General features: G+C 41.1%; 1 protein-coding gene across 2 annotated transcripts in view; it reads right to left on the bottom strand.

The window, feature by feature from the left end:
• The window catches only part of Syt16 (synaptotagmin 16), a 265,478-nt gene that overhangs the window by 93,428 nt on the left and 157,353 nt on the right, over positions 1–14,697 (bottom strand). The window contains exon 2 of one of the 2 annotated variants that reach the window (XM_028858033.2): positions 6,934–7,772. The exons of the other annotated variant lie outside the window; for it this stretch is intronic. Coding sequence (XP_028713866.1) covers positions 6,934–7,456 — 523 coding nt within the window. The 5' untranslated portion in view covers positions 7,457–7,772. The remainder of the gene's footprint in view (positions 1–6,933; positions 7,773–14,697) is intronic. 2 annotated transcript variants of the gene reach the window in all.

Here is a 14,697-nt window from a genome sequence, read left to right as displayed (position 1 = left end):
GGAGCCTGCCTGGGACTGGAACAGCCCCAGAACTGGCAGAGCTCACCAGCGACCACACGGCAGCTCAACAGCAGAGTGAAGACAGAGAGACCCTCATGGGAACAGGAAGAAGAAAGCAAAGGTGACCATGGGCCCAGTTTTAACAAAACCCTCTCACAAACAACCTCCCCACTCCTCATAAAAGGCACGAATTGGAGGTTTTAAGGTCTACACTGCGCCGAGGCTGACAATAACAAAGTGGAAACCCACTTGAGTTCTGACTCGGAAACACTCTTACAGCAAGGGCCCAACACTGGACAGACAGACCCGTCCATTTTTCCTTCCCCACATACCATGTTTCATCTTCAGTCATAAATTCTGTGAGAAATTTTTAAAATCACTCTATCTACTAAGAGACAAAAAGACCAAGATCTCTAGCTCAAATATTACTCAGCTACAATAGTTGGACTCTGAAATGGGGAATATGAAGTATGTGAATAATATGCTTAAAACTGTTGGCCACTTTTAGGAATCCATTCCCCATGCTGGGCTGCCCTGCCCAGCCTTGATGCAGGGGGAGGAGCTTGGTCCTGCCTCAACTTGATGTGCCATGCTTTATTGACTCCCATGGGAGACCTGCCCCTTTCTGAACAGAGATAGAGGAGGAGGGAGTGGGGCAGCCAGAGGGATGAAGGAGGAGGGAACGGGAGGAGAAAGGAGAGGAAACTGTGGTCGGTATGTAAAATAAATGAAAAAAATAAAAACAAAAAAATCTGGGGTAAAAAACAAAACCCTGTTGCCACAAAGAGGGGAAGAATGCATGTAGAAAGGTTGGAGTTATTTTTAAAACTACAACTTGTGGAATCATCAGAGGACTTGGAAGTATTAGCAAATTTGAAAAAGGATGGACACAACCCAAAGCAAAACATAAAGAGGTGAAAAGAGGGATATACAGAGAACTCCCGAGGGCTGCAAATGAATATCAAACAGATGAACACCAGGAAGAAGTGCCAAAGAGAACAGACCAGAAGTGGTGCCTGAGGCAATAACAGACAGACAATTTTCCAAAAGAATGTGACAGACAGACAGCAATTTTCCAGAAGAATGTTTTCCATCTCCAGTGATAGGCCTAAGCTTAGATACCACCAGCCAAAGCCCATACTACAAGACAGGCATACATATATGTACTCACACATGCACACAACTCCAGAAACGTGCTGCTGAAAACCAATGTGATGTTTTTATTTTGCTTTTGGTTTTGATTTTTTTATTTTTAAGAAAGAGAAAGAAGAACATGAAGTTGGGTGTGGTGAGGGGGATCTTGGAGAAGATGGGCAGAAGGGAATGAATGACATCAAACTATGTTGGACGAAACTCTCAAAGATTAAATGAAAACTTCCTAGAGGTTTTTCAGTGGGAAAGGGAGAGGAGTATGCTCAGAGAAACATATATGAGGATTACAGCACATGTCTCACGTGACAGACACAGAAAATGAAGCATTCTAAAAGGACTCTACCAAACCCACCTAAAACATTTCTTAAATAAATACTTTTCCAAAAACTGAAATAACTCATTTGCAGCATATATGTACCCTGGGAAATGTTTAAGTGAGTTGAATGAATGACAGAAATCACAAAACTATTTTTTCCAAGGGAAAAAGGACAAAGTAAAGCATGCTTCGAGTGGCAGAAACGAGGTAAATGCAAAATTAATTTTCTATTTTAATCATCACAACAGATAAACGATAGTCTAAGGCTACACAGTACTGTGCTATGTTTATTTCGTGAGGAAAAGTCAAAAACATCGGCATTAACAAAACAAAGTCTATAAAAGAACACTTAGAGTACTGCATATGCAGAAAGACTGAAACTAGTAAAAATGTGTATTTAATCCCCAGAATGACCTTAAATGTTTTCTAAGGAAATCCAGGATGGATTTGAGGTAGGATTATAGAAATGTTCACTTCAAAAAAAAAAAAAAAATAGAAAAAGACTGATCAGTAACTACATTGATGACAGGCAATTGACCACAAACACATCCATCCAAGTGAAAGACTTTCGAATTGGGTGAAAATGGTGTAAGTTCATGCTTTAAGAAACTCACACTTAATATAGATTAGTTTAAAGAATTTTAAAAGACTGCATTGTCCCTGGAAAGGTGGGTCTGCAGTTAAGAAGGATTGCTCTTCTTCCAGAGGACCCAAGTTGGGTTGTCGGCACTCACATTGAGGTTCGCAGTACAGCAGCCACCTGTACCCTGGCTTTAAGAAGTCCAGTTCCCTGCCGGGTGGCAGCGGCGCACGCCTTTAATCCCAGCATTTGGGAGGCAAGGCAGGTGGATCTCTGTAAGTTCGAGGCCAGCCTGGGCTACCAAGTGAGTTCAGGAAAGGCACAAAGCTACACAGAGAAACCCTGTCTCGAAAAACAAAAAAACAAACAAACAAAAAAAAAGTCCAGTTCCCTACTCAGGCTCCATAGGCACCCCACCCACATACACCGAGAGGGGGATTTAAAAATAAAAGAGACTATATTGTGCCACATTAAACTTTAAAATGTAAAAAGCTGGAGTAGTCATATTAATAGCAAAGCAGAGGTTAGGACAAGAAACATCATAAGAGATAAAAATGACACATTACAGAATAATGAAGACTTTCAATCCTAAAGACACGTTTCTAAAATGTGTCTTTACCAACAACAGAGCTTCAGGTTACATTAGCAAAAAAAACACTGACAGAAATAGAAATGAGAAATTTCCAAATCAATAATTTGAGCTACAGACTCCCATACTCTCTTTCAGTAATCAAAATCGGTATCCTTGCCCTACAGAAATCAATAGATCAAACAACTATTAGAAAACCTGATAAGCTGGGTGGTGGTGGCACACACCTTTAATCCCAGCACTCGGAAGGCAGAGCCGGGCAGAGGAGATTCAGGACAGGCACCAAGACTACACAGAAAAACCCTGTCTCAAAAAAAGAAAAAAGAAAGAAAGAAAAGAAAAGAAAAAGAAAAAGTGATAAAGCACCTTGGACAACTTAGCTCAACTATATATTATGTTATATAGTTGTATGTATACATTATACTCTGAGCACACAGAATACTGCCTCTTCAAGGGCACACAAAACAGTCAACAAGTCAACACACACTCAGGTTAACAGAAGAAATCTGAATGTTTTTCCCCAGAGTTGGGGACGAAACCCAAGGCCTTCTGCCATTGAGCTAAGTCCCCAACCATGAATGTTAAATTTTTTACTTAATACAAAGTTAAAAAATACAAAATAAACTCAGGCCATTGTGCAATTAAACTAGAAATCAACTACAGAAAAATACCTGGACTCTTCAGTATTTGGACTCTAACCTATATAGTTTTAAATAGCCACCATATGAAAAAACAAGCAAAGACATGTGCATTATAAATTTCTTTAATTTGGAATGAAACGAGAAACATCACACTGGTGTTTGTTGACTGCAGATAATGCATTGCTTAGAGGAAAATTCGTATCTTAAGTTGCATTAAAAATAAAAAACAAGGGGCCTGGAGAGATGGCTCAGAGGTTAAGAGCACCGACTGTTCTTCCAGAGGTCCTGAGTTCAATTCCCAGCACCCACATGGTGACTCACAACCATCTGTAATGAGAGCTGGCGCCCACTTCTGTGCACATAATAAATAAATCTTTAAAAAAAAAATAAATAAATAAAATAAAATAAAAAACAAATTATAACTAGAGAAAGTGTGGAGTAATAAGCATAACAAAAACCAATGGAATTAAGAACCAAAAATAGAGGAAAAACAATAAAAAATAAAAGGTAGTTTCTTGCAGAAAATATAGACAGATTGACAACAATTCTCTTTACAGGCCGACCAAATCAAAAATATTTTCAAATGTCACTTTAAAACCTAAGAATATAAGGTAATAAAGAAATAGCATAAGACAAATTCAATAATATAGATGAAAATGTCCTTGAAAAACACAAAATACCAAAAATCACTTAAGAAAATAAAATCAAGATAATCCAATGTCTATTAATTGAACTCTTCTTCTAAAACTTTCCCAACACAAAACTTCTGGACTCAAACACCTTAATTAGAGGCCCATGAGATGACTCAGTGGGTAAAGGTGCTTGCCACCAAGCATGGCAATATGAGTTCCATCCCTGGGACCCATACAGGGAAGGAGGGAGTGGATTCCCCCAAGTTGTCCTCTAACTTCCACATGCTTGCTCTCTCTCTTGCCCTCTCTTCCTCACCCCTCATTCTCTGTCTGTCTCTCTTGTCTGTTACACACACACACACACACACACACACACACACACACACACGAATAAAGTCCTTGGTAGCATATATATCACTAATAAAAAATAAATCTACACAAATTTTCTGGACAAAAGAAGAATAAACACTTCTGGATTCATTTTATGAAATGAACATTCCACAGATACTACAATCAGACAACAACATATCAAAAGTGACTACTAAAACACAATTCATTGAACACAGAGAAATCAAGCTGGTACCTACCTAGAGCCTTCACCCCTACAAACTGATGTTCATGGTACTGGAAGATACTTTGCACAATACCAAAGATGAAAGTTCAACACCAACCCAGCTACAAACCATTTGATCGATAAGAATCACCTGCCTCGAAAACACACCGGTGCATTAATGGCACAAAGCTTGTGGGAGCAACCAAGCAATATCTGATTGGATTTAAGGCCCGCTCCATGAGAAGGGGCAGATAGCCAATGCTATTTGGGTGTCTAAGAATCTGAGACTGGATAGGCCGGGGGCCTAGGGGAAATCTCCATACTACTGTTCTGTCACACGTTATACATAGAGTGAGACTGTCAGATGTTATACATGGAGTGAGAGACCCTGGAACACTCAGCCCTAAAAGGGATGCCTCCATCAAATCCCTCCCCTCAGGGAACTCTGAAGAAGAGGAGGCAGAAAGATTGTAATACCTAGAGAATCTAGGAGACACCAAGGACTCCAGGCCTTCCAGAACAACAGGACTAGCACACACATGAACTTACAGAGACTGTGCCAGTGTGCACAAGGCCTGCCTGGGTCTGTACCACATGGAGTCCTAGAGCTGAATGGAGAAGTGGACACACACACCCATTCCTAACCCAGAAGCTGTCTTTGATTGATAGCCAGTTGCAAATGAAAAATTAGTTTTCTCCTAGGGAGTCTTACCAGAACTTTTTTTTTTGGTTTTTCAAGACAGGGTTTCTCTGTGTAGTTTTTGCGCCTGTCCTGGATCTCACTCTGTAGACCAGGCTGGCCTCGAACTCACAGAGATCCGCCTGGCTCTGCCTCCCGAGTGCTGGGATTAAAAGCGTGCAACACCACCGCCCGGCCTCACTGGGACTCTTAAAGTTAGGTCCCATACCCACCAGCAGATGACCAACACAAAAGGAACTCAACAGCATCTCTGGAGGTTCTTTACCAAATATTTTACAAATAATTTTAAAAGACTCAAAACCATGGTCATTTATAGTTCGTCTTTCGGAAAGAATATTCACTGTCCTGATTTTTACCAAATCATGAAATAAAAATTAAGAAACCATTGTGGGGGAGTGGGGGCAGGGCTCAGTCGCTAAACTGCTTGCTGTTGAAGCATGATGGTCTGAGTCTGGATTCCCAGATCTCATGCAAAAATCTGGGTACAGTGTGTATTTACAATCCTAGTATTGGAATGGGCTGTGGCCGGAGGATTCAAAGAACTAGCTGAATAGACGAGCTCCTGGTTCAGTGGGAGACCCTGTTTCAAAAAAGATGGAAAGCAGTTGAGGAAAACACTCAGTGTCTGAACACCATATGCACAAGTATACATGTACAGAGAGAGAGAGAGAGAGAGAGAGAGAGAGAGAGAGAGAGAGAGAGAGACAGAGAGAGAGAGAGACAGAGAGAGAGAGAGAGAGAGAGAGAGACAGAGAGAGAGAAGGAAGTGCTGCAAAAAAGAATATGATACTTTGCTTCCTTAGACACCAAGAGCCCATGTGTCTGGTAAGATCCTCCCCTAAAAAGATGATACTAGGAAGAATTATTGAAAATGGATAAAAAAGACAATATGTTATCCCAGAAATGTCGGCTCCCTCCAGCAAGAAAGGAAGTAATGACTTTGTCTGGATATGAATAATCTACTAAGATGTGTAGACTGTACATGCACACATTGACACATGTATACCACCCCCTCACCTCAGCCTACTGTTTGCCTTTGTCTCTTAACCAGGTGGGATGACCTCTCTACAGGTTAGAGGATTAGAACTGTGGAAAAACCTATTCTGAAATGCATGGCCATAGCTTTCCCAGAGGTCATTACATATGTGACATATCCATGCCGCTTTTATTAAAGCCTTACTTTGTGCTCAGTTCTGACAACATAAAGTATCATAGGCAACTTCTATTAACTGTGTCCTTATCAGTCCAGGCTAAAAGCAAATGAAGCTGTCCTATTTCAAAGATCTCCCATCTTCTGTCATCTCACATCACGTCCCAGTGAGACGCTGCGAGAAGTATTCTTGGAGTGTTATCAACTACAAATTCTGCAACAAGTATGGCTGTTTGCACAGGATTTCACACTGAATAATATAGTAACATCTAGAAATTCCTAACCTAGAGGGAAGGAGGGAAAAAGAACATTTTAAAGGATATTTTAAAAAAGCATGGCATGTGCACAGGGACTTCTCCAACAGAACCCTCAGATTCATTTTAAGCTTTTCACTTGCTCAGAACTCTTATTTTGAAATATGGAGCCCAAACAAGGATCTTGTAAAGCTCCATAGAACAAAAATATTCTTGTGGATTGTATCTCTCAATCAGAAGCCAGGGTGAGGGGATGTGTAAGTGGCAGAGAAAAAGTAAAATCAATGTGATACTTAAAAGCAAATCAACATGGAGCTATACGAGGCTTCTAGAAGAACACAGAAACAATGATACTGAACAGCTTACCTTGCTTTTTTCCATTAACTTTTCCTAAAGTGCCAGGGACCTGGGTGTCACAGCCAAGCTGACGACCACATTTCTGCCTCTCAAAGTGATGTTCTTCCTCAGCGATAGAAGAAAGCATGTGTGGCGGCTGCAGGCCAGCTGGGGTCTGATTGGGCCACTGGTGTATTACAGAGCATGAGTCTTTGGCTTGTTGATCAAGTCTGGGGCTTGACATTCTGCCAGAGTCCTGCGAATCACTATTAGAGCATGAGAAATGGTCCTCTTCAAGAAACAGGGAGTTTGCCTCCTCTGAATTCCCATCATTGCCCTGCTCTTCATCTTCGAAGTAGGTTTCCTGAAACTTAATATCATCTAAGTCCTGGTCTGGCTTGTCACTCAATGCCGAATCATGTTTGCTTAGAAGAACCAGTGACGCAGCTAACGCATCACCCGCTTGCTGGAGAGCTTCATAAACTCGGGATAGCCAGGAAGATAAAGGCTGGAAGAAGTTCTGGGCATCCTGAGATGCCATGGCCAACACCATGGCCAACTACCTCACGTGTACAGAGTCCACTCCTTTGGTTCCTCCAGAACTCTGGGCTTATGTGAAATACAGAACAAGTACGATGAGAAATTTGAAGTCTTTCTCTCTTTTTTTTATAACAGGCAAAACTTTATTAATATACACATAAAGAAAACATGCGCAGTACGTGAGCACCGTTGGCTGTAACTAAAACCAGGCAGCATGCCGGTTCCTGTGCCAAGGTCTACGGAGTAGGTCTTTGCAGGGAACAGAGCAACTGTGTTTGATAGGGTAGTCTCTTAGTGGCTGTGAACATTTCACTCTCAACACTTCTCAGCTGAAACAGAGGAAAGACATGCTTACACCTGTTAGAGTCACAATGGCAGACACCTATCACCAGATACCTATAATCAATGTCAGATAACGTTTGGAGGGTGGGGACAAAGAAACGTTATATTGAACTCTTATGATGGCTAAACAGAAATGACCATGAAACTCTAAATGTGGGTTCTACCCATGTCTATACACCTCCTCAGGCTCAAGCACAATTCCCATTAGCAGTAATGGATTCTAGTCACATGGACTAAGAGAGGTCTGCTCCCCATAGATCAGCCTAACAATGTGAAAAGAGTAAAGGAATCCATGGGAACAGCCAGTTTGGCATGACACTTCAAAATGCAAGAAAAGCTGGAGGTTCCGTGAACAAACATGCAGAACCCAGAGAGCGAACGCACAGGCATCTCTGTTTTGTGACACAAAGGTTTATCCTCTCAAAGGAAATGTGTGTCTGGAATTTAAAAGCTTCCAGCAAATCTTAAAATAGAATCATACAGTTTTATGCAATCTCTAGAAATGATGTCTATTCTTGGGGAGAAATCACTGAAAATCTGCATGGCAAATGGATCATCCAGCTTCCTGGAGAGATATCCTTGGTATCTTGTGGCTTTGACTGTGTCCCCACCTCCTCAAGTTAGCCCTCTGCAACTCATGGGCCTTCTGAAACATACTTCATCTCATAAGGTTCATAATCTGAAAGAGGTAGCTCCTGGACATCCATAGAACAGAACACTGGGACGACCAAATAGCAAATGCCTATGCTTTTACACTCATATGCAAACACAAACCTAGGTAGCTTTCTGTATATACACGGGTGTGGTTATCTCACTGCGATCACAGTGTAGGACAAAAGTCATTGTTTCTTTGATAGCAACATCTTCCCTCAGCATCATCCCATTCCTGACGTTTCAACCCTCTTGATCTCAGCCCTTAGTACAACTGCTTATATTCTCTTAAAAATTTCTTGTTTAGTGACTCATAGATACATTGATTCATTCAGTAAACAAATAACACTAAGTACCTATTAAGTACTGGGCATAAAGCCAGGCATAAGGTAACCCTGAGACCCCTGTCCTCATGGAACCTTCATTTCAGTGAAACAGAAACTGAAGAATTCATGTGCCACTTTGTAGCCCTTGTCTTCCTCCAACGGCATCTTTTCAACCCCTCTCTGTCCAGTTCCTTCTGTTTCCCCTTTATACTCACCTGCTGGGAGGGCTAACCCATCTTATTTTTGTTTCTTTGGTTGGTTTTGATTTCTTTGGTTTGATTAGTTGGTTAATTAGGTGGTTGGTTGCTCTGAGATAGTTTCATGTATCCTGGGCTGATCTTCCACTTGCTATATAGCCAGAGATGACCTTGAACATGTGGTTCTTATATCTTCATACCCTGAGCACTAGGCTTACAGATGTGGAAAAACCGCACCTTGTTTATATAGTACTGGGACCAAACCCGGGGTTTCTATATGCTAGAAATCATACTATCAACTAAACTATACCCTCCCCCAGCCTCAACCCTATTTTAACTTTAAAAATTTATAAACTCAAAATACACATCTCCAGTCCTTAGCTTGCTCCTTCTCTTACTCTTCTCACAAATCCAAGTCAGTAGTATGCAACCTTTGGTGGTTCAGAGTCATCTAGTAAATTAATAAAGCACACAAAGCAATAAAGCACACAAAGGCCTAGCCTGGCTGCAGGAATATCATCTTCCCTGGAGGACCAAGCCCCTACTAAAGGGGTTGATATTAAAAAAAAAATCTGATGTAAGGAAATAGATACACGTTAACGTGCCACACCAAAATCTTAAATTCAGTCATTTCAAACCCAGTATGTCATTTGGCTGCAGGGATTCATCTCTTCTGTCACAGGACCTCATGACTGTGACTCTCTCTTCAACACACTCCCCTTCTGTTCCTTGCAATCCGACGTCAGCTTTTGCTCTCCACTGACTGCCTTCCCAGCTCCCAGTCTCTCATCTCACTCACCTGGTTTGTGTCAGTCTCCTGTCTTTTCCAGCTTCCATCAGACACTCTGTTCCCCACCACCTGACTTTCATTTGGGTTTCCTTCCTCTCTACCCCTGGAATGGAGGCTCCATGGGGAGCGGAGGCCATCTATCTTGTTCTATCTATCTCAGTGCTGAGAACTATACTGTCCATACGGTAAGTGAATAATGAAGCCGTAAGTCTCATCAGAACCATGCCTGAAATAGTGCTCAGTAGAAATTATATACTCAATAATTTTGTTAAATTTATGAGTAAAACCTACACAAAGCTGTCATGAAAATCTTCAGTGGTGTTAGTGCACAAATTTCCTATTTAGTCCACTATCCTGTCAGCATTTGTTCCCCTCAATTTCACAAACCCCCATTTTGGGTTGCCTTTGCTGCTCAGATGACTTTTTCATTTTACATTTGACCCAGAAAGTCTTTGGCCTAAGCAAAAGTGCTTCAGGGTGTTAGAGGCCCAGAATGCCTCTCAGAGAAATCAGTGGCTCTCGCCATCTACTCTTGTCCTTACAATTCATATGGCCCCACTTTTCTTTCTAATGGAATGTCCAGCTGAGCACAGGCTGGCCCCAAAGAAACTGCCACAGAGTGCAGACTCAGCCACTCCTTATTCCCCCTCACTGTGAGATCCTATATGCCAGTCATGCTGATACACTGAGAATTTCCAGAAATGACCTTGATTTTTCCTGATTTTTATTTGTTTATCCCAGGATGTCTTCACACTTAGCCTGACTCATTTTTTTTTTTTTTTGCATTGAAACTCTAATGGCTTTCTCTGCTAATTCTTCATCTACAATTAAAGACATGGCCTCAGAGTACTTAGAATATGTCTTTATGTTATAAAATTACATTTATGTGTCAATATTCTTCTGATGGGTTTCCACAAGTTTGGGGAGTGTTTTTATAGGTTACAGTTCCAGAATCTACATATAGCAGGAGGAGCTCTGAATATGTTGGTTGGTTGGTTGGTTGGTTGGTTGGGTGGGTGGGTGGGTGGTTGGGTGGTTGGGTGGTTGGGTGGTTGGGTGGTTGGGTGGTTGGGTGGGTGGGTGGGTGGTGGTGGGTGGGTGGTGGATAAATGGATGGATGGATGGATGGATGGATGGATGGATGGATGGATGGATGGATGGTGGTGGTGGTGGTGATGTATTATATACTCTAATAAATTTGCCTGAAGATCAGAGAACAGAACAAACCACTAGATTAAACATACAGGCCAGGCAGTGGTGGCACACACCTTTAATCCTAGCACTCTGGAGGCAGATATCCATCTGGATCTTTGTGAGTTCAAAGCCACCCTGGACTACATGAGATTGACTCAATCTAGAAGAGAAACAAAGCCAGGCAATGGTGGCACACACCTTTAATCCCAATACTTTGGAGTCACATGCCTTTAATCCCAGCACTAGGAAAGTTGAGACAGCAAATGATATGGGTGGGTAGAGAAAGGTATATAAGGCATGAGGAGACAGGAACTAAGATCTTTTGGCTGAGGAAAGCTTTTCAGACTGATGAGTTCTAGAGGTAAGAGGTGGCTTGTTCCTTTGTCTCTCTGATCTTTCAGCATTCACCCCAATATTCTGGCTCTAGGTTTTTATTAAAAGACCATTTAGCAATTTGTGTTACAATGAATGGATGGGTATGTGTATATATTGATGAGTGAATGGGTAGGTGAATGGAATGGGTGGGTAGATGAGTGGATAGATGGCTGGGTGGATGAGTAGATGGATGGTGGTTTGATGGGCAGATGAATGGATAGGGGTGTGTGTGTGTGTGTGTGTGTGTGTGTGTGTGTGTGTGTGTACGAGTGGATAGATGAGTGGATAGATAGTGGGCTGGTGGGTGGATGGTTGGGTGAGTGGGTGGATAAGTGTGTAGATGAAAGTACTAATGAAAATGTTTAAAGCCAAATGGTCTCGATTGTATCATTTATCATCATCTGTAGAATGGGATTCCCTTACTCTATCAGTTCCCTTTGTCTCTAAAATCCAAGAACATGCCAGATATGCCAAAGAGCACGGTAGCTGGGACTGGACATATTAAGAATAAAATTGCCTTTTCAGAGATGAGTTCTAAATCTTTTGTTAATATGATAATTCACTGTCATATTATGTCAAAACAATGCAAAAGAGACCAAATCTCTATCTATATATGGGAGGCGGGGGTGGGGAGACTGGCTAGTTGTTGTATTCTAGAACACTGAAAAGGAACAGCACCTGTGTCTAGACACGGAAAATCACTGAGTTGGCAATACAGGATACCACTCATAAAATAAACCTAAACCCAAAGGATATCAGTCATGGAGATTTATATAAGTAAATGTCAATTTGATTGAGAGGGCACACCAAGGGTGATGCAAATATGTATCTACTGTTCTAATTCTTTAGAGTGCTTTCTTATAGTGAGACGATGGCATGGCTTTTGATGGGATGAATGTATGGGAGAGAGAGACAGAGAGAGGAGAGAGCGAGCATGTGCACTTTATTATGTTACTGTGATAAAACACTAACCAAAAGCAATTGGGCAGGAAAAGGTTGATTTGACTTAAACTACCTCCAGGTCATAATCCATTATGGAAGGAAGTCATACCAGTAACTCAGGTAGGAATGTGAAGCAGAAACAATAGAAGATTTGTTTGCTGGCTCACTTGTTCTGACTTACTCCCTCCATCTCACTGATTCATGCTCAGGCTCAGCTAGCTCCCTTATATAGCTCAGGAATGACCTGCTCATAGTTGTCTGAGGCTTCCTACATCAATACTCAATCAAGACAATCTCTCACAGACACACTCATAGACCAACCTGATAAAGGCAGTTACTCAAGACTCCTTTTTCAGGTGATCCCAGGCTATGTCAGGTTGACAGATAATATTAACTAGGATGGGAATGGAGGAATGGAGGGGAGGAGAGAGGCAGGGACGTTGACCCTGTCCAGATACCTAGATCAGAAGAAAAGATACACTGAAAGTTTTGAAAAGGCTCATTGCTGGATAATCTAGAAATATAAGATATAGTAACAATTGATAAATAAAAAGAAAAGGAAAGCCATTGGTATATTCCCAAGGAATGCACTTTTGAAATCTTACTTTAGTTAGAATTCTCTTTAATTGTAATCGTAGTTAACTGAACTATGATCACTTTAAATATAGAAAATTACTAAGCAGGAAACAATAGTGTGTTTCTATATAGGAAATCTATGAAATCCTTGAGTTATGTGCTTTCTCATATATTTTTAAGATCTCCACCAAAGGCAATTGTGAACAAAGAATAAAAACACTTATGGACCTATAAAGGCTGTCAGTTAAATCCTTCTGACCTCCTTTTCTGGTAATGACAGCTTCTTGAAGCAGGGCGGGAAGGGTTAGAATCTAAGAAACCCCAGCTTGTAGAAAACCATAAAAATCTGTGATGGAAGTGTGTACGCCTGTGTCGTTTTGAAAGGTTTATGAGCTCCTGGAGAATAAGCTACATTCTGAAAGGCAGGAAAAAACGTTTCCAACAGCATGGTTTCCAGGTAACCAAATCCAAAGTCAAAATGGTATACAAATCTACCTTCTAACACATGTAGATGTTTAGCATTTTTTTGAAAGATAAATCACCATGTAAAAACCCCTTCTCACTCTTCACCATGATTCATAGGACAATCTAAGAAAAAGTCAAGAATACTGGATTTATCTAGAGTGTCTCTTCACAGGCAGTGCCAGATAACTTCCCTTGTCTAGAAAATGTAGTTATTTGTTATTGACACACTAGCCTTGAGGCTAATTAAGTCTACCATTATCAAGCCTGATGGAGAAAGTCATTTTGAATTACCTAAGAAGGCTTAGAAGATGAATAATGCATGCGGTAAAAATAAGAACTACGAAATGGGCTGCCATCCATCTTTCACAGGAGTCAGAAGTATCCACAGGTGTATTTCCTCTAAAAGCAAATTTGTTAGGTGGGAAGAAATACTTGCCATTGAAATGAAATACCTTCCGAAGCATTCGTCCAAGGTCTGTTGGCATCTTAACAAATATAAAAATGGACGACTGGGGCTGGAGACATGGTTTAGTCAGTAATGAGCTTGTGGCTCAAGCATGAGCTGATGAATTCAACAACCCCACCAAAAGCCATCATGTACAGCAACACATAAGTGTAACCCCAGAGCTAAGGAGGCAAAGACAGGAGGATCCCAAAGGCTCACTGGCCAGCCAGCCTAGCCAAACTGGTGAATTTCAAGTTCAATGGGGGACCCTGTTTCAAAACAGAAGGTAAAAAGCAATGGAGGAAAAATGCTCAGTGTTGACCTCTAGCCTATAAGTACATTGTATGTACACCTGCATTCACAAGTGCACACATACGAGCACATACACTCATCACAGAGAGAGAGAGAGAGAGAGAGAGAGAGAGAGAGAGAGAGAGAGAGAGAGAGAGAGAGAGAGAGCGCAAAAGGAGGGCTACCAAGGAGTTTTGTGCAGTAATACAGATACAATACAGCCACATTGTCATTGCAGGGTCTTGGACACACCTTTATTACTGGGCTTTGGGGCGGGGCAGGAAGAACAGTGGATATAAATCGAAATGAGAACTTCCTTATAATCAAAATACATATTTACCAGTTGATTATGAGAAGAATGAGTCAGAAAGAAAAGAAGGGAGAGAGGGAGAGAGGAGAGCACACTGTTTTAGAACCTTTGCAAAGGTTGCCTTGGATCCACCCTTCAGTTATCCCAAATCATGGACATGTACCTGGACACTGGTATGTTCTCATTCATAATGCAGGGATCATGACTCCCTATATTGTAATTTGTCTTGTAAATTATATTACAGAATATCTTAAAATACATAGAAAGAATCCAACATGTAACTGGGACTTAATATTAGGCATTCATTATGTTGAACTTTGTGATGTTTTACAAGATAAAAATATATTAAG

Source organism: Peromyscus leucopus, chromosome 14 (assembly GCF_004664715.2).
Source record: "Peromyscus leucopus breed LL Stock chromosome 14, UCI_PerLeu_2.1, whole genome shotgun sequence".
Taxonomy (NCBI): Eukaryota; Metazoa; Chordata; class Mammalia; order Rodentia; family Cricetidae; genus Peromyscus; species Peromyscus leucopus.
The sequence above is the reverse complement of the archived record's forward strand: the minus strand, read 5'-3'. Positions and strand labels throughout refer to the sequence as shown.